Raw genomic sequence first — 24,043 nt, forward strand, 5'->3', positions numbered from 1 at the left:
CCTCTATGCCAATGAGCTGCTAATCCTGAGTCTGGCTAATCCCAAATCCTAATCTGGGCAAGTCCCCGCAGGTTGGAAGGCACAGAAGGGATCAAGGTGTTGAGATGCTCAGGAGTACAACACCCACACGCCAGAGCTGGGAGCCAGAACAGCGGTGACACCTCAGATCTGGAGATGAGAACAGAGATAAGGCCATGGGAGGGACTCCAAAGCTGAACGAAGGAAGCCCCTGCACGTGTGTCCCTGCTGCTGGTGGCCCTGTCCCCATCCCAAGGGTGTCATGTGTGAGTGTTCAAAGTCACGTTCGTGGTGATGACAGCCAGGACCTGCTGCTGCTGTCACTTGTCCCCACAGCCAGAAACTCTATTAGTCCTTCCTCTACTCAATGTCCCGGGAGGGCGGATGTTGCTGTCAGGCTCCAAACACGCGTGACACAGAGCTGGTGCTGGGACAGCTGTGCTGACAAACTGTCATCCTCCAGCAGGGAACACATCCAGGTGACTCCCCTGCTCAGGTGTGGGTGGGGTGGCCACCAAAACCCTCAGAAATGGGTCCTGTTGAGGTAGAGGAGGTGTTTAATGTCCTGGAGTTCAAGGGTCAGGTCTTGATGGCCTTCAAGTGCAACTTTGGATTCCAAGGATGGAGGAGGCTGGAACCTTGGAAGGATTCCAATGTTTTGCCCACTCCAGCCTGGAGACTGAGACACCTGGAAGCTGGAGCTGAGCACAGACCTCCGTGAAAATCCAACAGCCGCTTCCACCTTGGGGTCACAAAAGATTGGAGGAAAATATCCCCTTTGTCACTCTCACATCCTCTGACACAGATCTGGGCAGCTTCAAAGAAGGGAATTCTGTTGGGGTGGCACCTCTTGCCTTTTCCAGCAGGATGGATGTGCTCCTGCTCCCCGTCTTGCCAGTCTTTGAGGGAATTCTCCAAAATTCTCTGTGACTCTGCTCAAGCACATCCTTCATTCTTGTCCTTCCATCACACTGGCTCCAACTCACTCCACTTGGCATCTGCTCAGTCCCCACTCTGTCCTGAGCACCCAGAGAGCTCCATCCCAGCAGAAACACATTGGGTCCCCCCCAAAACAGACCCCGAGATGTCGCTTGCCCCAAAAATTCGGAGCGAGGCTCCCGGAAGGGAATCATTAGGCGGAATTATCGGCTGCGATACAGAACGGGGCCGATGCGCCTCCTTCACATCTCCTCTGCTGCAGGTGAGTCAAGGAAGAAGGCAGCTGAGGCCAAGCTCTGTCAATAAATCTCTCAGCATTCCTTAGGGTGTCTCACTTCCCTCGGGAGCACGGTGGAGCTGGTATAAAAGCTCAGCCATCCCAGGGCTCCTCATTCAACCCACGCCGAGCATCACCACATTCCCACCAGCACTGAAGGTAAGCCCGTGGATACGGAAACTTCTGGAACCTCTACACAGGGAGATCCCTCCACCAGTTTGTCTTTGGGTGTTCTTGGAACCGTGGTGTCTCCAAAACCAACTGGAGGTGCCAACAGAGCTCCCTTCCTTAGACAGGGGCGTTGCAGGTGGAGCTCTGAAAGCTGAACTTTGAGCTGCTGAGTCAGTGTGAGACATCCAGAAGGATCCACACCATTTTTGAGGCGTGTCAGAACATGTGTGCGAACCTCGGGAAGTGTTCCCAACCTCCCTGCACGCAGAGGGTTCCTGGAACTGTTGTGACCTGCAGAGATCTCCCTGGGATGTCAGGGCAGGTCTCAGGGTGGGAGTTTAAAGTAGGGCTGCAGAAGATGGGACAAGTCCTGGGAATTCTTCCTTCCTGAACTGGGAAGGCTCAGCTGCATGTCCAAGATTCTCCTTTCTAACAGCTCCGTTCCTTGCAGGGTCACTGCTCCAAGATGTGCTCCAGACAAAGCTCCGGAGGCTGCCATGGGATGTCCTCCCAGTCCAGCGGGTGCCACAGCCAGGGCTCTGGTTGCCACAGCTCCTCCAGTTACCAATCCCAAGGCTCCGCCTGCTGCGGGAGCGGAGGGGGCTCCGGCAAAGTCATCATCAGCTCTGGTGGTGGAGGAGGCGGATCCTGCTGCAGTGGGGGATCCTCTGGATATGGGATGGGAGGGGGATACGGTGGTGGATCTTCAGGATCAAAGAGCATCATTGTAGGTGGAGGTAGTGGAGGTTCCTCTGGATGCTGTAGTGGGGGCAGCTATGGAATGGGTGGAGGATATGGCGGATCTTCAGGATCAAAAACCATCATTGGAGGGGGAAGCAGTGGAGGTTCCTCTGGATGCTGCAGTGGAGGATCCAGCTATGGGATGGGTGGAGGATATGGTGGATCCTCAGGATCAAAAACCATTATTGTAGGTGGAGGTAGTGGAGGTTCCTCTGGATGCTGCAGTGGAGGATCCAGCTATGGGATGGGTGGAGGATATGGTGGATCCTCAGGATCAAAGAGCATCATTGTAGGTGGAGGTAGTGGAGGTTCCTCTGGATGCTGCAGTGGAGGATCCAGCTATGGGATGGGTGGAGGATATGGTGGATCTTCAGGATCAAAGACCATCATTGGAGGGGGAAGCAGTGGAGGTTCCTCTGGATGCTGCAGTGGAGGATCCAGCTATGGGATGGGTGGAGGATATGGTGGATCCTCAGGATCAAAAACCATCATTGTAGGTGGAGGTAGTGGAGGTTCCTCTGGATACTGTGGTGGAGGATCCAGCTATGGAATGGGTGGAGGATATGGTGGATCTTCAGGATCAAAAACCATCATTGTAGGTGGAGGTAGTGGAGGTTCCTCTGGATACTGTGGTGGAGGATCCAGCTATGGAATGGGTGGAGGATATGGTGGATCTTCAGGATCAAAGAGCATCATTGTAGGTGGAGGTTCCTCTGGATACTGTGGCGGAGGATCTTCAGGCTATGGCATGGGAGGAGGGTACAGTGGTGGCTCCTCAGGAGGGCAGACCATCATTGGAGGTGGAGGCAGTGGTGGATCCTCTGGATGCTGCAGCGGAGGATCCAGCTATGGGATGGGAGGAGGATACGGCTGTGGCTCCTCAGGCCAGACTATCATCATCAGCTCTGGAAGTGGCGGCGGAGGCTCCTCGCAGCAGAAATGTCCCATTGTCATCCCCAGCGTGGTGTCCCACCAGAGCAAGCAGAGCTCCTATTGGCCCTATGGCCAGCAGAAGTAACAGCCTCAGCCAGCTCCAGTTCTGAGTCTCTGCCATGGCTTCTCCTTGCCTCCAGTCCTGGAACTGCTGCCTGGTCCTTCCCAGCATGTCCTCTCCTGTCCCTGTTCCCTGGACCCTCATGTGAGATCTCCAGGATTGCCCTGCTGCGCCCTGCTCCTGGTGTTGTGGTTTGATAATGTTCTGCCACTTTTCACACCCAATAAATGTTACCATTGCTCAAACCTGCCCTTTTTCTGGGAGTTCATTTCTTTCTTGCACCACCAACCTGCACTTCACGGTCTTGGGATGTGGAAATGTCTCTGATGAGATGTTTCACTCCAAAGCCACCTGGTTTATTGTCTCAGAGGTTTTGCACCTTCATTTTCCACCTGGGCTCTGTGAGGGAGGAACAGAAGATCCCAAAATTCACAGGAACCACAGCACCAACACCCTTTTGGGCATGGTGCAGTCCCTCTGTATCCTCTGAGGTGCCAGCACAAAATGACCACCTCTGTGAACCTGATGGGAGATGTGACCAGGCCCACCAGGCTCGGTCGGGAAGAGCAGGGATTGGGGATACCCCAAGAGCAGCAGGTGGGCAATAAAACATCCATGACAACATCCACAGCCTTGCCATCCTCCTCCTTCCTGCAGCAAGCTGAGGGAACACCCTCAGGCTGTGCCAGAGGACGCTCAGGCTCGACTCCAGGAGGAATTTCCTCATGGAAGGATGGGCAGATCTTGGATGGGGCTGCCCAGGGAGGTTTGGAGTCCCCATCCCTGGAAGTGTTCAAGGAAGGACCAAGCCTTGGAGGTTTGGAGTCTCCACCCCTGGAGGTGCCCAAGAAAGGACTGGACAGGGCACTCAGTGCTCTGGGCTGGCTGACAAAGCCAGGACAGGCTGGACTCGGTGGTCTGGGAGGGCTTTTCCAACCTCAAGGATTCTGGAATTCCACGATCTGTACCCAGAGGGACGCCTCACCTTCAAACCAGCCAACCCAGCCCCAGGCCAGGCAGGCGGGAACAAAACCAGCATCAAATCCCTCAGGCTGCTGCAAATCTTCCTCCCGGCCTCAAAAATCCCCCTCTCCCCATGCTTTGCACCCTGTCCTGGCAGCCTCACAGCCCCATGCACGGATTTCTGCCCAGGGATGGGATTTTGGCCAAAACTGGGACTTTTTGTCACCACAGCAGAATTTTCTGAAGCCGGTTCAGCCTCCAGGAGTTGCTATGTGGCCCCACTGCTGGTTCCAAACCAGAGGAAGGAGACGAAAAAGAAGGAAGGGAGGGATGTGCAGGCATAATCCTTCATTAAAGTGTAATCCAGCCAGGCTGGGTTTAAGCATGCGTACATTCACACCTCCGCAAATTCTGCCTTTTTTAAGCTCTCTTTGAGCAGCCTTGCAAAATTCCCACTTGGGGCATCAATCACTTTGAACGAGCTTCTGGCTCATATGCAGGTATTTTCCTCGGAAAAAAAGTTCCCCCTGGAGCCACCTGGGAGGGATCAGGTTGTCACCAGAGCTTTGGGAGCTGTTCCTCCCCACTGTCCCTGTTCTTGATGTGCGTTTTCCTACACCCACATCCCCACCCACCTCTCCTGGGGTTGGGGGCCAGAGGATTCCTGTATAGCCCAGGGCAGGGGCGCAGGAATGGGCTCATTAAGCAGAAGTAACAATTACAGCAGCGAAATGAGCGGTGTGAAGAGATATGATCGGGAGTCAAAGCAAACACTGGAATCGCAGTTTGGTAAATAAATCCTTCTCATTCCCGAGCGTGTCTCACTTCCCTTACATGTTAAACGCCATATAAATGTTCCTGAGGGTGTTAAGGCGTCTCATTCAGTCTACCTTTACCTTCTAAATGTGTTTCCGATGGCTGAAGAGGGTAAGTCTCTTTTTTTTTCTGGGATTTTATCCTTTCCTAGTCATGGGATGAGGCTGATTTGATACCTTGGCTTGTGCTGAAAGCAGGACCCATCTGCCTGAGCCAAATCCTGGGGATTTGGGTGGGCTCCAGGTCTGTTGTGGGTCCAATCCCTGTGGAGAAAGGTGAAATCAAGGCACCAGAGTGGGATGCAGAGAGATGAGCAGGGTAAAAACCCAGATGTGTCTGTGGTGGGGTCGGCACGTGGGGACAGCACAACCTTGGTGGGTTTGAATGCACAGGACACATTTTTATATTATTTAATAACAGCTGGACCTCAGAATGGCCACAAGCCTCTGTGGCTGGGCCAATCACCTTCTGTAAAAGAATTTTGGGGCTGCAGTAACAGAGCCAGGGTGGAAACTTTGATCCATCAAGCAACAACTGAGGAACAGAAAGGAGGATGATCCTCAATGTTTTTGCAGTTCTGTGGGCATGAAAATGAGTGGGGGAAACCATGGCAGTTACTAGAGGGGAAAATAATACATTTCAGATTTTATATTTCAGTTTTTGGATTCAGAACATATTTCAACTTTTGGATTCCCTGGAAATAGAGGTAGAAAGAGGAAAGCTATCTCAGGAAGAGCCCAGATATCCTTGGATTTGGGGCTTGGAGCAAACTGATCTAGCAGAAGGTGTCCATGCCCATGGTAGTGGGTGACACTGGATGAGCTTTAAGGCCTCTTCCAACCCAAACCACTCCACAATTCCATGATTCTCTACCAGCTCAGTTTCAAAGCCTGGAACTGCCACATTGCCTGACAGGTCCCCACCTGCCTTGGTGCTGGCACAAAGCAAAACTGTGCAAGTTCAGGCGTGTTTTCCTGTCCTCTTCCAGCTTCACCACTGGGGGTGTTTTCCTGTCCTCTTCCAGCTTCACCACTGGGGGTGTTTTCCTCTCTTCCAATTTCACCACCAGGGGTGTTTTCCTTTCCTCTTCCAATTTTACCACCAGGGATGTTTTTCTTTCCTCTTCCAGCTCTACCACTATCTGCGGCGCAAATGGTCGCGGCGGAACCGCGGCTACAGCCGGGAAATCTCCCTGAGCCACCACGGCTTCTGCTCGGGCGCCTTCACCAACCGCCATGGCCGCGCCTCCTTCTCATGTGGTGGGGACAGTTCCGTCACCTACAGCCGGAGACCCTCGTCCTGCCCACCCCTGCCAGCGCCAGCCCCCTACAGCATCTCAGGGAGGTTCTCGTGTGACACCGACGGGTCCCTTGTGGTCAGCAGTGGGGACTGTGGGGTCACGTCTAGCTGGGACCCCGTGGTGAGGACAGTCCCGGTTTATGGCTCTGGAATGGGGATGGAGTATGGTAGTGAGGATGTGGGGTCTGTTATCAGCAGTGCAGGGGGAGGTGGAGGATCCGTCTACCACGGAGGGAGTTCAGGAATGGTGGAGGGAGTAGGGGCTGGGTATGGATACTCTGCACCCCTGAGTGGCACCCTAAGCACTGGGGGGGTCTCTGAGGGATCAGGGTACTACGGAGGAGAGTATGGATATGGCACATATGGGACATATGGAACATATGGAACTGGGATGTTGCCCGGGCCAGAGATCAGCCCTGCGGGCGCGAGATGTGCTCAGGTTGTGCAGCAGAAATGCCCTGTGGTCATCCCCACCATCAAGAGCGAGCAGTGCAAGCAGAGCACCCACTGGCCACCCATCCAGAAGAAATAAGTGGCCCAGCCTCTCCCACATCCCAAAAGTGTCCTTGGATGTGCCAAAGTGGAATTTTGCCCCCCTCAATGGTGCCATTACATCACAGAGCCCCGCATTCTTCACGTAGGGCTGTGCTGACAAAATTCCCCAGGAGTTGCTGGAAAAAGGGGTTTGTGCTGTGGTGATGGGAAAAGGTTCTTTTCTCCATCTCCTCTAGATCAAGGGTTGGAAAATAAAATTTCACGGTCTGTGGGTAATTTCATTATTGGGATGGTTTCTTTCATTTCTGGCTCCTTCACTCAAAATGCAAGTGGGTCCCTCGAGGAATCTCCACAACACAAAGGACATTTTTCATGTGTATTTTACACCCAATTTAAATGTAAATTTTATGTTAATACAATAAAAATACAGCACTTTCAACCAGGGTAGTTCAGGTGGTGCCAGACTCTTCCCAGTAGTGCCCAATGACAGGACAAGGATAAACCAAACCCCAATTCCACCTCAGTATGAGGGAGGATTTATTTCCACAGAGAAGGCAGAGGAAGGAGTGGGGTCTCCCCTTCCAGAGACATCCCAACCCCACCTAGAAAATCTCAGGAGAGATCTCCTGCTTCAGGAGATCTCCCTCCCAACCCCAACTACTCCAGAATTTTGGGATTCTGCTCTTAATTCTGAGATCCTGGCTCTTTCTGGAGTTGCTCTTCCCACCCCACGGAGCCCCCCACAAGCCTCATTAAGGAGATCTGCCAATTTCCCGGGGGATTTCCAACTGATTATTATTTACAGCGTGACCTGGCAGTGAAAGGTTGTTTACTTGGCTCCTGCCCTGATGGCGAAACCCCGAGCACGTAGAACCTCGTGCATGAGGCAACTCCGAGGAGCTCCTTGGCTTCCTCCCCATAACCTGCTCATGGCATTTTTTTGATAGGATCAGGCCCTAAATTAAGCACGGGAAGAGGATGGTTCCAGTGCTGGTTGGGACGTGAGGTTTGCCCAACTTTTAATCTTCTCTTGTTTGACTCATCCAAATACTTGTTAGGAAGGGAAAAAAAAAACACCTGTAGATCTGGGTCCATTTAAAAGTGAGACATAAAATCACATTGTTGGTTTTTTACCTTTCTGCTTTCACCCGCCTGGGGGAATTTTGACTTTTTCAACTCAATAAAAATCCAGAAAACTCTGCCCTGAATCACCAAAGACCCAAATTCTCTGAGCTCTAAACCTGTGTGATGCCACGGGATCCCTCACATGTAAAGTGTCGCACGATAATCATGTGGGGACAATTACGCAAGATTTTGTCACCAGCCCTATTAAATTCCATTCTAAAATTAGGCAGCGTTATCATTTATTTGCTTTTATTTCTATTTCTGAAATCTACCACTTCATTATTGATATTTCTGTGGGTTTCCTTCCTTCATTAAGGGAAGCGAAAAAACTCGGAAAGCTCAAATAAATTTCCAGAGAATTCCACAAAACCAAGCCTGGAGCCTTCAGATATTTTAGTTTATCCAAGTGACCAAAAACCACCTCAAAATTTCAGTCCCTCCCAAAACAAAGAAAACAGAAAACACTTGAAAATCCCATTTCTTACTCCCTGGTTCTGGGGTCTCCTATCAAAGAGCACTCGCAAAGTTTGGATGGTTCAATATTTAATAAATCCAGGGTGCACAGGTTTACACCCAAGGCTGGACACGAGGAGCTGGAGCTGATCCGCCCTCCCCAGAGCTCAGCTCCAGCCTGAGGCTGGGAGGAGCCCCAGGCTGGGTTTTATCCTTTTGCACAGCCAGGTTTCCTCCCCTCTCCTTGCACAACAGGGCAGGGACGAGTCATCCTGTGAGGAACTGTGATAACACAGGAGTCATCCCAAAGCCTGATAACACCTCATTCCTGACTGTAATAAACCAGGACTCATCCCAAACTCTGATAAGCCAGGACTCATCCCGAGCCTGTCTGTGCTTGTCAAACCAAGGCCCCTCTCCTGCAGCTGTTGGTAAACAGGCTGAGCAGTAAACACAACTCTGGCTTCTGGATGAAAGTCTCCAACTGGCGCCTCTGGAGAGAAACTCCAGGAATTGTTTCAGTGATAGCAAACAGAGCCACCCCTCGGCTCTGCCCAACAAAACTCTGCCACCCCTCAGCCTCAGGGCATCTCTGCCCAGCCAAACCTCATGGCTCCATGAGGGATTTCAGGTGGGAAGTGAGTGAGAACACATCAGGAGTCCTGCTGGAATTCCGTGATGGGGAGGGGAAATGAGAAGTCGGGGATGTTGCGAAGCCATGGTTGCATCCAGGATTGCACCACCCCAGTGCTCTGCACCCAGGTGCTCCCATCCCGCCCCAGGGAAGAGCTGGTGGAGCTCAGGATGTGTGGGGAGCTGGGATGTGTGGTCTCTGACCCAGCATTTTACTCACAGCTTACTCACGGGTGCAAGGTTTGCACAAGCGGCTTCTGTCGGCACCGGTTTCCCATCGTTGCTCCAGAGCTTGGCAAATAAAATGGAGTAAAATATGAGAAAAAAATGGAAAAATTCAATGAGGAATTCTGTGTGGGGCATCTTGGGGCTGACCAGGAAAAACATCAGCAAAGAAAATCGGTGGTGACTGAGTCAGTGATGGTGGAATGGCCGTAAAATCAGGTGAGATAGAAACTACAGGAGTAGATGTCCAGGTAGATGGACACAGGTGGGAAATCACAGAACCATGGAACCACAGAAGCTCAGAATCCCTGATCTCACAATCACAGAATCCCAGAACAGCAGGGGAGCAGGGTCACCTGGAGCAGGTGACACAAGGACAGGTCCAGGAGGGTCTGGAATTACCCCAGACACTCCAGCTGTTCCAGGGGAGAAGTTCTCCCTCATGTTGAGGAAACCTTGTTACATTTTTGGGGAATTCGCAGGTGAAAGCCAACACTTCCAGCAGCAGCCTGTGCCACCAGATGGGTTTGCCAGGTCACCTCCCAACCTGAGCCTCCCACAGTGGCCACAGACTTCACCATTCTGGTTTTGTTCCTTTGGGAACTGACCCTGTCAAAAAGGGGACCCTCAGCTCACTTCTGGTACCTGCAGGTGTCTCATGGGGTGAAAATCACTTCAAAGATGTTTTCCAAGCACATTCAACCAAGACTTTCTAAGAATTTACCATTTTTCATCGCGACAACCTGAGAATGGTGGTTTTTCTCCACAAGAACCCCAAGATTTTTCTCCTGTTGAGACCAGTCGGGGAGGACAGGGCAGCGGGACCTCTCCTTCCTGCCAGACTCCAGGTGAGAGGTTTCGGGAGGACAGGAGCCCCAAAACTCACCACCTTCGCCACCCGTTTTGCAACCTAAAATTCATCATGCCGTGAGGGTGAGCCAGCCCCGGCCACCCACACAGTTTTCACTCCGAGCCCGCCAGGGGCAGGGCGCAATTAAAGCTGTGTAAGACGAGGAAGACAATCCAGAGCCTGACAAGTCAATCAAAGAAATCGGGTGGAAGGAGCTTTTGAAGGTGATGGGTAATTAGGGGTGGGGCTGTTTTGTAAATACCTTGGTCATTTTTTCCCCTCAGGGGGTTATTGCATTTTCAGGAAGGGACTTGGGAACTGTATAAAAGTCCTTGGAGGGGAGAGCAACTCATTCACTCAGCTCCACTCCTCTTCCAGAGCCTTCACAGCCCAGGTGAGTGCCTGCTGAGCTTTAATTCCAAGGAGAATTCCCTGCACGGAGATGAGCTTTGCTCTGGGGGCATTTCCTGGGGTTACTGAGAGCCAAATCCTCGGCTCTGGGGCTGGGACTGCTTTGTGCTCCCAAAAATTAGGACTGCCTGTGCTGAGAAGCAAAATTTATTACCTGTAGTTATGTTTGGATTGCTCTGGTGCTTTCCAGCATCCAAAGGACAAACTGGAAATTAATTAAAGCAAAGAATGGGGATTTTGGTATGAATGGGAGGCAGCAGGCTGATTTTTCATCAGAAACCTCGGGGTTAAACTGGGAATTTTAATTGCTTTTATAAGCCTGACTCCTTTAATAATCTCCTTTGGAAAACATTCAGGAGACGAAAGTATTAAAATTTCTTCCTTGAAGTATTGAAATTTCTTCCTTGAAGAAATTTAGGAAAGGACAGAGAAGGAGGATTTAAACTGTGAGAGGAGGGAGCAGCAGGATCCTCTTCCAGCTCAGCATCCTGGATGATTTTTGCCTCCCTGAAATCCCAGCAATCCTCGGCAGGGTTGGGATGTGCAGAGAGGATTTTCCTCATGCTCAGGAAATTGGGCCTGGAGAGAGCAGAGGACACGAGGAGGGAGGAAAGCTGAGGAAATTGTCTTTATTGTGAGCACCTGCCTTTGGAAGTGGATTTTTCCAGGGCTTTGCCACCAGTCCTGGCCTCTCGAGGCTACGAGATTTTGGGATTTTTGCCAAGATGCCTCTTGCTGGTGCAGGATCTCCCAGCATCACACAGGGTATCTGCTCCTCCAGGAGCATCCCGGGATGCAGCCAAGGAAGAGCAAGGAAATGGCTCAAAAAATAGCAGGGAAATGGCTCAAAAAATAGCAGGGAAATGGCTCAAGGAAGAAGACAGAAATGGCTCAAGGAAGAACAGGGAAATGGCTCAAAAATAGCAGGGAGGTGGCTCAAGGAAGAACAGGAAAATGGTTCAAGGAATAGCAGAGGAATGGCTCAAGAAATAGGAGGCAAATGGCTCAAGGAGGAAGACTGAAATGGCTCAAGGAATAACAGGAAAATGGCACAAGAAATAGCAGAGAAATGGTTAAAAAATATCAGGGAAATGGCTCAAAGGAGAGCAGGAAAATGGCTCAAAAAATATCAGGGAAATGGTTGAAAAAATGACAGGGAAATATCTCAAGGAAGAAGAGGGAAATGGCTCATTGGGGCCCAGCAGAATAAGAGGCCAGGGCTGCTGTGGGCTCTCATGGGGGTGTTCAGATGGTCCAGTCTGATCCAGCACTGCGGGAACGAACCCCCAAACTGGGGGAACTGGGCGGGCAGAAAGGCAAATCCTACTGGGGCACCTGAGATTGACGTAAACCATTCCCTCCTGGCCCCTAATACCAACCTTCTCTCCTTCCCAGCTCTTCAACCTCCTCTCCGCCATCCCGAAGATGTGCTCCCGTGAGAACAGAGGCTGCCACAGCTCCGAGAGCTCCTCCTGCCACGGCGGCAGCTCCTCCTGCCACGACAGCGACCGCTCCTCCTGCCACGGCTCCGAGGGGCTGGTGTGCCACGAGGTGACCGCGGTGCCCGACGTCACCCCCGTGGTGGTGCTGACCCCTCAGTGCCCGGCGGGCACCGGGCAGGTGCCCCTGGCCCAGGTTCCATGCCAGCAGCAGCAGCAGCAGATCAAGCAGCCGGTGCAGTGGCCGCCGCAGCAGCAGCAGAAGTGAAGAAGCTCAGAGCTTCTCCCCTGTCCCTGAGCTTGGACAGGCCCTGCCTCATCCCTGCAGCCCTTTTCCCTCCTCCTGAGAACCCCTGAGTGGCATTAGTGCGGTGGAATTGGGATTTGTTCTTCGTTCCCTGCTCCTGTCTCCAGTAGCAAAGGTGTGATGTTGAATTAAAGCCTAAAAGCTCATCAAAACCTGCTGGCGTCCTGGTGTTTTTCCACTGCTTTTCCTTTATCTTTGGCATCGTTCCCCAGCCTGTCTGGGCTGAGGGGAGCTGCTTTCCACAGCTCCCTCCCCTTTCCCATGGCATTCCAGCGGCTGGGGTGGCTCAGCCCTGCACCTGCCAGGCTGATTTCAAAATCTGTCTGGGGCTGAAGGTGCAGCTCAGCCTCTCTGCAACCCTAGCCCTTGTCTCAGAGCCTCAAACCTCCACATTGTAAAGGGTTTGCAGTTTGTTTGTGGCTGGTGAACACAGTTCAGGCTCTGTCCTGGAAGTCTGGAAATCCCTGATCTCCATAAAGAGGAGGACACAAGCAGAGGAAGGACCACGTGGTGCTCAGTGTCCCTTCTGACCTCTCTGAAATGGAGAGTTTGGGGTTAGATTGGTCTTTGATGTAAGGGAACTCTCCCTGCTTTGAAAATCTGTGTTCCCTGGAGGAAATCTCCGAATCCCAGAGGAACTGAGGGTGGAAAAGCTCTCCAAGACCTTTGAGTCCAACCTGTGCCTGATGCTCACCTTCTCACCCAGCCCAGGGCACTGAGGGTCACCTCCAGGTTTTCCCTGGACACCTCCAGGGATGGGCACTCCAAACCTCCCTTTCCGAGTCCTGACCACCCTTTCCAGGAGGAAATTCCTCCTGATGTCCTCCCTGAGAATCCTTTTCTCCCAGCTGAGCTCCTCCAGGAATTCTCCAGCCCTTTCCCCAGCTCTGTTCCCTTTTCTGCCACACTCCAGCCCCTCAATGCCACTCTTGAGTGAGAAAAAACCATTCCCATCTCCTCCTGAAGTTTAAACTGACTTAAACCATTAACGTTCTGAGCCCCTCCTTGTAGATGTGAAAGGGAAAAAAGGAATTTTAGATCCACAGTTGGATTTCTCACTGCCCTTGATTTCTGTGGGGTTTGGGGCTCTGTGGGACGAGAGCAGCACTGTGTGTGATGCACCAGACATTTAATTAGCCAAGGATTCATGATGAACCTTTGAAAGGAATCAGAAAGGTGCTATTAGCACCGATTTTATTACTGCTCTTAATTAAAATAACGAGGAGCCTCAATGCCAGGTGTGAGGTCGGTGATTGCACGGGCAGGGAATGAATGTCGGGGTTGGGAACAGGCTCCAGCCTGGCTTGGGGACATCCAGGGCTGCCAATCCTTATCCCCCCTCACCCAGCCTGTGCCAACCCAGCCAGATGAGTGGCTCCAGGCTGGGTTTGGGTCTGCCTTTGTGGGAAGGGCAGATAAAATCTCCCTGAATCCTTTCCAAGCAATCCAAGGTTTCACCTCCGCTCCCGGCTGAGCCAGAGCCATCCAGGCTGTGCCACTCCATGGAAGGAAAGATTTTTGGGAAGGGATTGAGGAGCAGAGACGGGGAATCTCTCCCTGGAGAGCTGGAGTGGTGTTACCTGCACACACATCTGCAGAGGGAAGCAGGAAAAGCTGCAGGAATCCAGCAAGAGATTGTCCCCACCTTCGCCTCCCACAACAGCCAAGGTGCTGAACCCCTGCAGAGAAATTCCCCAGGGATAAAAAAAATATAAAATATTTTTATAGGGATAAAACAGGGATAAAACACTGCACTCCACTTTGCAGTGTTTGCAGCGGGCACAGGTGGGTCCAGGCAGAGCCAAGTCAGGTGTGCAAACATGGAAAATTCTCTGTAAATGCTCCAGAGCGTTAGTGAAACCCACTCAGTCAAACACAGGGAGTGGCAGCACTCATCCCAAACCTCATGGAGCTCATCCCACACCTCCTAGAGCTTATCCCACACCTGGAACTCATCCCAGATCTCATGGAACTCATCCCAGACCTCATGGAGCTCATCTCACACATCATGGAGCTCATCTCACTGCATGGAGCTCATCCCACACTTCCTGGAGCTCATCCCAAACCTCCTGGAGCTCACCCCACACTTCCTGGAGCTCCAGTTGCTCATCCCATACCTCATCTCACACCTCATGGACCTGGAAGCTTCCACAGTGAGCCACCCCTGGAGAATGGGGCCTTTGCCCTCTCATGACCTCAGTCATTTCTGTTTCCTGCCCCACTTCCTGAGACTTACATCTGTCACTCTTGTTTTTCCATTTTTCCCTCCTCACTTCTCCCAGGTGACAGCAAATCTCCTCCCATACGTGCCCAAAAATCCCAGAAGTGCTTCCTGACCACAGCTCGACCCAAACCTCTCAGGGAGGAGTCATGGGTTGGTTCTGTGCACCAGGGGAACACAGCTCAGCTGTGAGTGCTCCAGTCTGAGGGATCCGGTGAGTCAGCAGAGCATCACCCCAAATCCCTCGTGCCTCACTCCTAATCCCTGGTGCCATCCCAGTGTTGACACATTCCTGCCTTTTATGGGACAAGAAGATGTAATTGATGGGTCAGATGGGCATGACTTGTACCCAGGCACAGGACACCAAAGTTCACCTGTGATTCACGGGAAAATCCATGTTCTGAACTGTCTCCTGCATCACGTTGCTGTGTTTGTGTCTCCATCCCTGTCTCATCATCCCTGAGATCATTCCAGAAGTTCTGGAAGCAGGGCAGCAACAACATCACTCTGTCACGGCTGAAATAAAAAATTCTGGGTAAAATCAGAAGAGAAAATAACCAAAACCTGGTTATTTTAAATAACCAACCCCTAGGAGGGTTTGGGGCATCCTGGAGGTGTCCAAGGAACACCTGGACCTGGCACTGAGTGCTCTCAGTGCTTGACCAGGTGTGGGTTGGTCAAAGGCTGGGCTCAGTGGTCTTGGAGATCTTTTCCAACATCAGAGATTCCGGAAATCTGGGATTCTGTCCACCCCAAACCATCCTGTCCTGGCATTTGATACCACTGCCCCCAACACCACGTTGGGGTTCAAAACCAGACTGAAACAGCACCAGAGGCCTCAGGCTGGGTTTGCTCACCAGGTTTTGATGGATGGGGATCCACAAGGGTGGCAGAACCTGTGGGCGATGGACAAGAACACATTCTGGAGCAGGTTTGGTGGCAGAACCTGTGAACCATGGACAGGAACCCTCCCTAGGGCAGGATTGGTGGCAGAACCTGTGACCCCGTGGACAGGAACCCACTCTGGTTTGGTGGCAGCGCCTGTGGCTTTGGTGGACACGTGGAGGAGAAATCTTTGCTGGTCCACACGGGGCAGGCAGGTCGGAATGATCACTGAAGGACAGATTTGGGCTAACACAAACCTCTCATTGAGATATCCGGCCCCATTGTGCAATTCCCCTGCAGAATTCCTGCCCTAAACCTAATCCTCAGGGATTAACATCAATAATTATATTTTCACATGGAGGTCGATCACGTGGAGCTCCTGGTCCAGGTGACCCTGAGGAATTTGGGATTACAAACTGCCTGATCCACGTTGTCCACAAACAGATCCATTGGTTACTTCCCGTGAAAATTCCTTCCAATCTCGTTCATAGGGAGGCAAAGGAATTAATGAGCTATTAATAATTACAATGTTAAAACACAGAGCATCAAAGGGAAAATACGGGAAGCTGAACACAGCGGATAGAAATGGGCTGGGATGTGTAATTAGGGATGCCTCATGTCCCAGATAAACCCGTGGAAAAGTATAAAAGGTTTCCAATCCCAGTTTCCTTCACTCGCTGCTCTGCTCCAAAACAGCTCCATCCCTGCTACTGGAAGGGTGAGTCCAAATTTTCTCTTCCCCTGGAGTTTTTTTAAGGAAACTTGGAGTTTTTCCATGAGTTTTGGTGGAATTGGAGTGTGGGACACTCCCTCCTCACTTCTGGATCTTGCTGGAGACCAAGTTCTTGTTATCCACAAGAGCAAATTATTAAAACCAATTAAAATAAAGGCTTTGAGCAGAGGCTCAAGGCAAACCAAAATAACAGAAAGGGCAGAAAATACAGACAGAGGGTTTTGTGGAAAAGGGGCTTGGAGGTTTCCAAGCAGGAGGAACCAGAGGATCTGGAGCTGCTTGTGGGAAATTATTGTTTGGACCAATTTTGCTCACGGGAAATTGATGTTTGGACCAATTTTTCTCTGGAAATCAAGTCCCACCCATAAAAGTTTCTGAGGGTTTAGTGAGGCATTAAAGCACCTCCCAACAACACTGACCCCCACTTTCTCACCCCTGAAGAACTGGAAATTAGGAAGAAAATGGGGAATCCCAGAACAAATATCTATAAGCTCCTGCTGGCTGTGACCGTTCCTCTCTCCCCTCCAGCTCTGCCAAAACTCCAGGACGATGTGCTCCCGCGGTTCCTGCCACAGCCACGAGACCTCCTGCCATGAGTCCCGCTCCTCCTGCCACGACTCGGGGGCCTCGTGCCACTACACCATCCAGAGGCAGCCTGTGCAGAAGTTCAGCTACGTGATGCCCTGCTGCCCCCCGGTGCAGCCCTGCTGCCCCCCAGTGCAGCGTTACTGCCCCCCAGTGCAGCCCTGCTGCCCCCCAATGCAGCGTTACTGCCCCCCAGTCTGCCCCCAGGTCACCAAGAACATCTGCAAGCTGCCATCGTGCTACCCCAAGTACTGAGGGCACACTGAATGGCTCCTGCCTTGGATGTTCTCCATGCCTGAAGCTTCAATCAATGGTTCTTTATTCCTATTTTTAATTTGATCCTCGAATTCTTCATCTGTGATTAGAATTGGGTTCCTGGTTTTGCTCTAATTTGGTTTAATTTGCTCGGCATGCAAGACCCAGCTCAGGTTGCTTTCCATGAAGCTGGGAATGATTCCTGCTGCTTTTCATCCCTCTGACAGCCTCCAAAACAATAAAAATTGATTTCCAAAAGTAAAAGAAGTTCATGGTCTGTTTATTCTTTGACCTTTTTTCTTCAGAATAATTGTTACCTCTGGCTTCTTTGTCACCACTTTTCTCCTCAAGCTGATCACAAAATGTCCCTAAAATTTCAAAATAATAAAAGCCAGCAATTCCAGAGGCATTCCTGGAGCAGCAGAAGGCTCAGGGAGCTCACCTGCACCATATTTATTCACATATTGATCCACAGAATATGTATTTTTACATTTATATCCAAAAGGAATTGCTCACAGGAGGGTGGCACAGGTGATTCCATGGATGCCTGGAAGTTCCCAAGGCCAGGCTGGACAGGGTTTGGAGCACCCTGGGACAGTGGGAGGTGTCCCATGGCAGGGGTGGCACTGGAGATCTTTAAGGTCCCTCCCCATCAAGCCCATTCCAGGGTCCCACTGGAGGGAACTGAGTCCCCTCCTCAGCAGCTCCTCACACTTCGTTCGTCCCTCTGACTCAGAGTCACAAACATTTTGAGGTGTCTAATAAATGCAAATAAGCACCTCGTGGCTTTTCCTAGCCCTCCTTCTTTCACTGAGCTCCAAATTACTGTTTTCAGCAACAATTGCAGGCACTTAAAATAAGTATGAAATCTATCTGGGCTTTTGACAACCTCAGACTTTCCTTATCTCCCAGTCCAGCTGAGCCACCGGTTCCAGAACAGGCTCTGTGGCTGCATCAGCATCCCCAAGAGCTCAGCAGCCAGACTCAGCTGGAGTTAATAACCCTGGGAGTTGAATGAGATGATCTTTAATGTCCCTTCCAACCCAAGTCACTCCACGATTCCCTGATTCCGTGGATTCCTCCTGCCTGACAAAGAATTGACTCAAGGGCCTACCCAAAAAAGGAGTTTAAACCACCCAGACGAAGCGTTTCTACATCACAGCAGCTTCCAAAAGACTTCAGATTTTCCTCAGCTCTAAAAGATTTTCCTAAAAGCTGTTGGGTTTCTGAACCATGGCCTGACAAATAAATGTAAAGATTTATAGAATCATGAAATAGTTTTGGGTGGGGAGGGATCCTTAAGAACCTCTGAGTTGTTCCTGTGGCTCTCACCTGGATAAAAGTCACAGGAAAGGAACAATCACCCATTGTATTGTTCTAAAACCTTGGGCTGCTCTGAGACAAACTTGGGGCCAAAGATCGAAACACGGGAAAGGATAAAAAGTACAAATCTGCTTAAATTAAATGAGACCCCACAGAAACAAGGGATTGACAAGAGGCAAAATTCTCACACAAACATTTCCTGCTGAGGATTTGAACCCCTTCCCCCATCCAGGAGGAAAATACTGTGACACAAACATAAAAACAGCTGACATTTGGCAAACGGAACGGAAAAAATTGGGACTGGGGACGACGTTCTGGCGTCACCTCCGGAGTCGAGGCGTCGGGTCCCAGGTAGTCACCAGGACCTCCCTCTAATGAAGTCCCTGGGAGTTGTGGCTCTTAATTACAGTCCCTTATGTCAGGAGAAAAAAACGTATCAATCAAAAAGTGACTCTGCCACGGAGAACCAGGGGCAGCATGTGGGGAAGGAGTCAACCCTCCAGAGTTGATGCAATCCCAGTTGCCCAACTACAAATCACTTAATAACTCCAGGGATAGGTTCATTTTTGCCACGGGAATATGCAACTGCCTCCAAAATTCCCTTCTAAGCAGATTGGGAAATTCCTCACTTATTAAAGTGCTGAGGAAAAAGTCATCGTTGGGTTTTTTTCCTGACTGCGTCAGGTCGGAAATGCTAAAAACGAGACACAGGAGATAAATATGAATTTGAGGGTTTGTGTCAGCATTGCCAAGAGGTGTCTAATTCCCAGGACAACCTTTTGGGAGATATAAAAGTCCAGCATCCCCTGTCCATCCTTCACTCATCACCAGCTCCACGAGCTCTTCCTCTTGCTCTCCAGCCAAGGGTGAGTTGGATTATGTTGATTTATCTACTGTAGAGCAGCAGAAGTTCACAGAGTTCTCTGTTTAGACTTTGCCTTTGTCTTAGAAATTCCTTGTTTTTGATGGCTGTGTGTTTGAACAGGCACAAGGAGTGCTTGGTTTGCTCACGGGTGGGATGGCAGAAAAGAAGGAAAAATTGAAGGAGCAGATGTGGGGGTCTTTGGGAGCCAGCAAGGAATTCACTCCCAGGTGAAGTGAGGCAGACAGAGCTTGGACAAGTCAGGGCAGTTTTAGAGGGAAATTCTATCTTGAAAAGCCAACAGGAGCATCTTGGGAGGGAAATTCCCATCAGAGCCGCACCATCATGGACTGTCTTCCAAAAGGAAGGGTCACCATGTCCCATACATCCCAAAACAGAGGGAAACAACATTTCCCATCCCAGCCCAAAGAAGAGCCAAGGAGGGCACAGCTGTTCCAGCCTGACCATCTCTCTCTTCCCTCCAGCTCTGCCAGAACTCCAGCACGATGTGCTCCCGCAGCTCCTGCCACGACTACGAGTCCTCCTGCCACGGATCCCGCTCCTCCTGCCTCAGATCCTGGTTCTCCTGCCACAGGTCCCGCTCCTCCTGCCACGAGCCCGAGCCCTCCTGCCGCTACGTCCAGAGGCAGCCGGTGCAGAAATGCACCTACGTGACGCCCTGCTGTCCCCCCGTGCAGCGCTACTGTCCCCCAGCTGTCCCCTGCTGTCCCCCCGTGCAGCGCTACTGCCCCCCTGCCGTCCCCTGCTGTCCCCAGGTGCCCTACTGCCACCAGTACACCAAGAACATCTGGAACCTTCCACCGGCGTGCCCCAAGTACTGAACAGGATCCAGCCCCAGCAGCCAGAGCCGCCGGCTCCTCCCTTGGGCACCCCGACCTCGGCTCGTCTCGTCCATGCTGAAACCCCCGGGTCTCTGCCATGTGGGGATGAAATGTTCTCCTAATTAACATTTATGGTGTCATTCTTGCTAATTATTCCGGAAATGTCTTTTTCTAATTATTTGGGGTGTAATTATTTGTTGGTAATCTTTCTCTGTCTTGCGCTTCTGATTCAGACTCATCTGGGTGTGGGAAACAATAAATCTGATTCATGAGACCCTCGTTGCCTTTGAATTCTTTTATTCTTGTTTTCCTTGATTTTTTTGGTAATTTTTTCAGGGATTTTCAATTCAAATTTCTTTGTATTTCCCAAGTATCCCAATATCTGGTGGCAAATAATTCCCACGTTCACTTGGGAGTGGATGGAAGTCAGTAAAGGAAAGGGGGAGATGGTCAAAGATTGGGCTCAATGATCTCAGAGGGCTTTTTCCATCTCAGTGATTCCAGGAAATTAAATTGAAGGGGAATAAGCAGGTCACATTACTCCTTCTCAATATGCAATAACTTACTCCAAGATCTATTTCAGACCTTGGATATAAAATTTCAAATATCTGAAAGCCCCTGAGACTCTCAAAACAGAAGGCCCAAATTCCTGCGAGAGAACTGTGAGCAAAGGATGATGGGAACTCTTCTGAGATTTTCCTGAGCAGGCCCTGAATTTGAAAGGTTCAGAGATGTTTTTTGGGGTGGTTTTGGAAGGCTCTTGAGGAGGTAGAAAGATTTTGGAGAGCATCAATGTGGGCAAAAGGAGAACTGTCACAAAAAGCTCCCACTTTGTCACCTTGGTGGCAGCTGAGGGAGCCTCACCTGAGCCACCAAAGGTCCCTGAGAAATTCCTGCCATCCTCCCTTGCTCCACAAAACTCCCCACGAAGAATTGGTTGCCTTTAGCCTGGGGAACAGCTGTGGGACACTCCCAGTTTGGGAGATCTTCCCTTCCCAGTCAGTGAGTTGCTCTAATGGGCAACATTTTTGCCAGGTTGAGGAGTTTAATTTTCTTACCCTTCTAACTCTGAGTCAAACAGGGCCATAAATCCAGCTTTAGCACCCAAATTTCCACCAGGAGTGACAAAATTGAGTATTTGCTCAAACTTCAGCTCTTCTTCTCTGAATCCTTAGGTGAGATCAGGTGAAAAAAATTCGAGGGATCACGGAAGGAGAGAGAAACCAAGGAACGGGAAAATTTAATACCCTCAAACCTCATACAGAGCTCAGGGTCAGGTGTTTTTCTCTTTAACAACCTGTGATTCACATGGAACAACCCGATGGGATCATCCCAGTCATCTGCCAAGTTGAGGGACACGTGAAGAACCAGAAACATTTCATTTCTTGCCAGCCCAGGGAGCCGAGGAGATCCCGCCGGATTTTCCGGCGTTGTGCCATCCCCAGGAATTGCAGGCACTAATCCCATTTCCTCTTGGCACTCAACAACAGGGGAATTAAAACCCTGAGCTGTCACCTGCACCCAACAGGGGACCCAACCCCAGGAGTCAGCGTTTCTGAGAGCTTTCTGTGCCTGATGCAATCCCGGGTGTCCCTCATCCCTAATTAACACCCGTCAGTCTCCAGGAAATGGGAGAGAGCTGCTCTTCCAAAATCCCTCCCGTAGGAATCACCAGCAGGACGGGGCCCTGTGCGTCAAGGAGGGAACACCTAAAATCAGGGGAAGTGCAAACATCTGCGGGATTGAGCGCGGAATTAATTAAGGTGTCATCGTGACGAGGTGCCTCACACCCCAAATAACCTCGGGAGAGGATAAAAGGTCCCTCAGCCCCGTCCTCCGCAGTCGCTCGCCTTTGCTTCCAGAATCTTCTCGCTGCAGCTGAAGAAGGTAAGATCAACTTCGCCATTTCTGTTCTTAAAACCTCCACAAGGGGTTTTTATGGGTTTTGAGGGAGTTGGGATTTAGGGAAGTGCCTCCTGTTTGTGCTGAGGGAGGGAGGGAGGGATGGGGAATGGTGGATGGAGGACAAGGATTCCCAGGAATTGCGGGAAAGGTGCAGCCCCCAGAGAGATCCTTGGGTGACACAAACTCTGCTGGAGCTGGGGCTTGGCAGGTGGGCTCTTGGGGCTCCAATTGCCTCACAGGGACCTCATTTCACACCCCAATTCCCAGAGCATTCCCAGCACACCCAGCAGGATCGAGGGGGTGTTGGGTCTGGATTTGGCAGGTGAAAAAAGGAGAGAAACAGTTCATGGAAGACATAAGAAAAAGTATTATTAAAAAGAAAATGAGGGGGATATAAGAAAAGAATCAGAGCCTCCTCTCACCACATTGATCCCTTGCTCCAAACAGCTTTGCCACAACTCCATCACGATGTGCTCCCGCGGGTCTTGCCACGACTACGAGTCCTCCTGCCATGGATCCCGCTCCTCCTGCCATGAGTCCCGCTCTTCCTCCTGCCACTCGGGGCCCTCCTGCCACTACACCATCCAGAGGCAGCCTGTGCAGAAGTTCAGCTACGTGACGCCCTGCTGCCCCCCGGTGCAGCCCTGCTACCCCCCTGTGCAGCGTTACTGCCCCCCAGTGCAGCGTTACTGCCCCCCAGTGCAGCCCTGCTGCCCCCCAGTGCAGCGTTACTGCCCCCCAGTCTGCCCCCAGGTCACCAAGAACATCTGCAAGCTGCCATCGTCCTACCCCAAGTACTGAGGGCAGGATCCAACATTGGGACGCACCAGCTCACTCCTCACCCACAGCTTCCAGCTTGTCCCAGTGCTCGTGGCTCTGCAGCTTTGCCACTTCTCTGCCAGAAAAACCTTCTAAAACTGCCGGAGATGATGCAGTTTTAGGACGAAACCTCTCGGTTTGAGGAGCTCTGAGATGTTTATCTTTCCTCTGCCAATGCTGGGAATGGTTCCCTTCTTGCTTTGCTGCTTCGTCCTCCAGCAAGACAATAAAAATGGTGTTTCAAGCCAAATGAACAGTCCTGGATGTTTTCAGTCATTGCTCCGTTAAATGTGCTGGATTAGTGGGCAAGAGGGGCATTGAGGGTTTGGAGTATGAAGGAGAAGGGAACAGAACTGGGGAAGGGGCTGGGGGAACTGGGTGGGCTCAGCTGGGAGAAAAGGAGGCTCAGGTGGGACATCAGGAGGAATTTCCTCCTGGAAAGGGTGGTCAGGCCTTGGAAAGGGCTGCCCAGGGAGGTTTGGAGCTGCCATCCCTGGAGGTGGCACTCAGTGTCCTGAGCTGGGTGACAAGGTGGGGATCATGCACAGGTTGGATTTGGTGGTCTTGGGACCTCTTTTGTCTGGGATTCTGTGCTGGTCTGCTGGCATCTCTGTTTTCCTGTGGGTTTGGAATTACGATTCAATCCCTGGAGTGGAGGAATGCCAAGGAAACGTGAAATCCATAGAAAACGCCTGCAGGGGTGGGAGAAGCACGTGGGGTGAATTCCTGGGGGAAACAAATCCTTGCCCTGGGCTCAGCAGATGTTGGGGGTTCAGGTTTCCACCTGACTTGTGTGTTCCTGTTTCTGCCTTCAGAGCTGCTGCTATTTTTGGAACCGAAATAAAATCAAATCCTGCAGGGTTTTGAACATGGAACAGGCCTAATTAACCAGTTTCTGCAGTGTAAAATAAGTGAAGGTTTCCCCAGTGTGATTCATCCCTCATCACCCATCCCTGGCATGGGAAACAGCCTGGAATGAGCTGGGTGCTGCAATAGCCACTAAATGACCACTTGGTCAATAAGCAATTGGAATTAGTTATTTATAGGTTCTGGAGAAAATGCTCATTAGAGAGGAATGGGTAAAAAAAAGAAAGTTGAGGTCGGGACAGGGAGCAATGGATGATTCACCTGCCTGGGGGTTCCTGGCCTTGCCAAGAGGTGTCTCAGCCTCACAGGAGCCTAAAAAAGGCAATTTTCTTACTCATTCCTGCCCCCCCTGCAGGTGGGAATTGAGTTTGTGAGGTTTCACCACAGCTGTGGTTTGGTCTTCAAGGAGAGACTTTCACTTCCCTGTGCTGCCCCAGCTTCCAATTTCCTCCTCCATCGCTGACCATGGCATGTTTTATTTCCTTTTCCAAATCCAGAAAAGGCCATAAAGTTGATAAGGAGCCTTTTCCCCATGGATCCAGGCTGGGAATGTTGAGCTTGTGGAGATCTCAGAGCCTCTCCCAGGATCT

The 24,043-nt window shown here is 51.1% G+C and overlaps 4 protein-coding genes across 5 annotated transcripts; all 4 read left to right on the top strand.

The window, feature by feature from the left end:
* The first annotated feature begins 1,336 nt into the window (after positions 1 to 1,336).
* On the top strand, positions 1,337 to 3,385 carry LOC132084976 (loricrin-like). Of its 2 annotated transcripts, XM_059490306.1 has the most exons (3): positions 1,337 to 1,393; positions 1,857 to 2,643; positions 2,746 to 3,385. In XM_059490306.1, the coding sequence occupies exons 2-3, from the start codon at positions 1,872 to 1,874 to the stop codon at positions 3,162 to 3,164; spliced, it is 1,191 nt and encodes a 396-aa protein (XP_059346289.1). In that variant the 5' UTR covers positions 1,337 to 1,393; positions 1,857 to 1,871; the 3' UTR covers positions 3,165 to 3,385. The 2 variants fall into 2 exon arrangements, with proteins under 2 accessions (XP_059346289.1, XP_059346288.1); XM_059490305.1 differs by having other exon boundaries at positions 1,857 to 3,385.
* A 12,561-nt stretch (positions 3,386 to 15,946) lies between these two features.
* LOC132085043 (putative small proline-rich protein 5) lies at positions 15,947 to 17,102 on the top strand. The gene is made up of 2 exons (XM_059490392.1): positions 15,947 to 15,980; positions 16,524 to 17,102. The coding sequence occupies exon 2, from the start codon at positions 16,545 to 16,547 to the stop codon at positions 16,833 to 16,835; it is 291 nt and encodes a 96-aa protein (XP_059346375.1). The 5' UTR covers positions 15,947 to 15,980; positions 16,524 to 16,544; the 3' UTR covers positions 16,836 to 17,102.
* Positions 17,103 to 19,526: 2,424 nt separating this feature from the next.
* On the top strand, positions 19,527 to 19,862 carry LOC132085035 (putative small proline-rich protein 5). The gene has a single exon (XM_059490382.1). It carries the CDS (start codon positions 19,527 to 19,529, stop codon positions 19,860 to 19,862), a length of 336 nt encoding a protein of 111 aa, XP_059346365.1.
* A 1,863-nt stretch (positions 19,863 to 21,725) lies between these two features.
* LOC132085037 (late cornified envelope-like proline-rich protein 1) lies at positions 21,726 to 22,836 on the top strand. The gene is made up of 2 exons (XM_059490385.1): positions 21,726 to 21,749; positions 22,215 to 22,836. The coding sequence occupies exon 2, from the start codon at positions 22,236 to 22,238 to the stop codon at positions 22,566 to 22,568; it is 333 nt and encodes a 110-aa protein (XP_059346368.1). The 5' UTR covers positions 21,726 to 21,749; positions 22,215 to 22,235; the 3' UTR covers positions 22,569 to 22,836.
* Positions 22,837 to 24,043: the final 1,207 nt, after the last annotated feature.

This window comes from Ammospiza nelsoni, chromosome 28 (genome assembly GCF_027579445.1).
Source record: "Ammospiza nelsoni isolate bAmmNel1 chromosome 28, bAmmNel1.pri, whole genome shotgun sequence".
Lineage (NCBI taxonomy): Eukaryota > Metazoa > Chordata > Aves > Passeriformes > Passerellidae > Ammospiza > Ammospiza nelsoni.

Excerpts from the sequence above, each read along its gene's own strand:
- LOC132085037 (XM_059490385.1), top strand. The coding sequence starts at position 22,236 with ATGTGCTCCCGCGGGTCTTGCCACGACTACGAGTCCTCCTGCCATGGA.
- LOC132085043 (XM_059490392.1), top strand. The coding sequence starts at position 16,545 with ATGTGCTCCCGCGGTTCCTGCCACAGCCACGAGACCTCCTGCCATGAG.
- LOC132085035 (XM_059490382.1), top strand. The coding sequence starts at position 19,527 with ATGTGCTCCCGCAGCTCCTGCCACGACTACGAGTCCTCCTGCCACGGA.
- LOC132084976 (XM_059490305.1), top strand. The coding sequence starts at position 1,872 with ATGTGCTCCAGACAAAGCTCCGGAGGCTGCCATGGGATGTCCTCCCAG.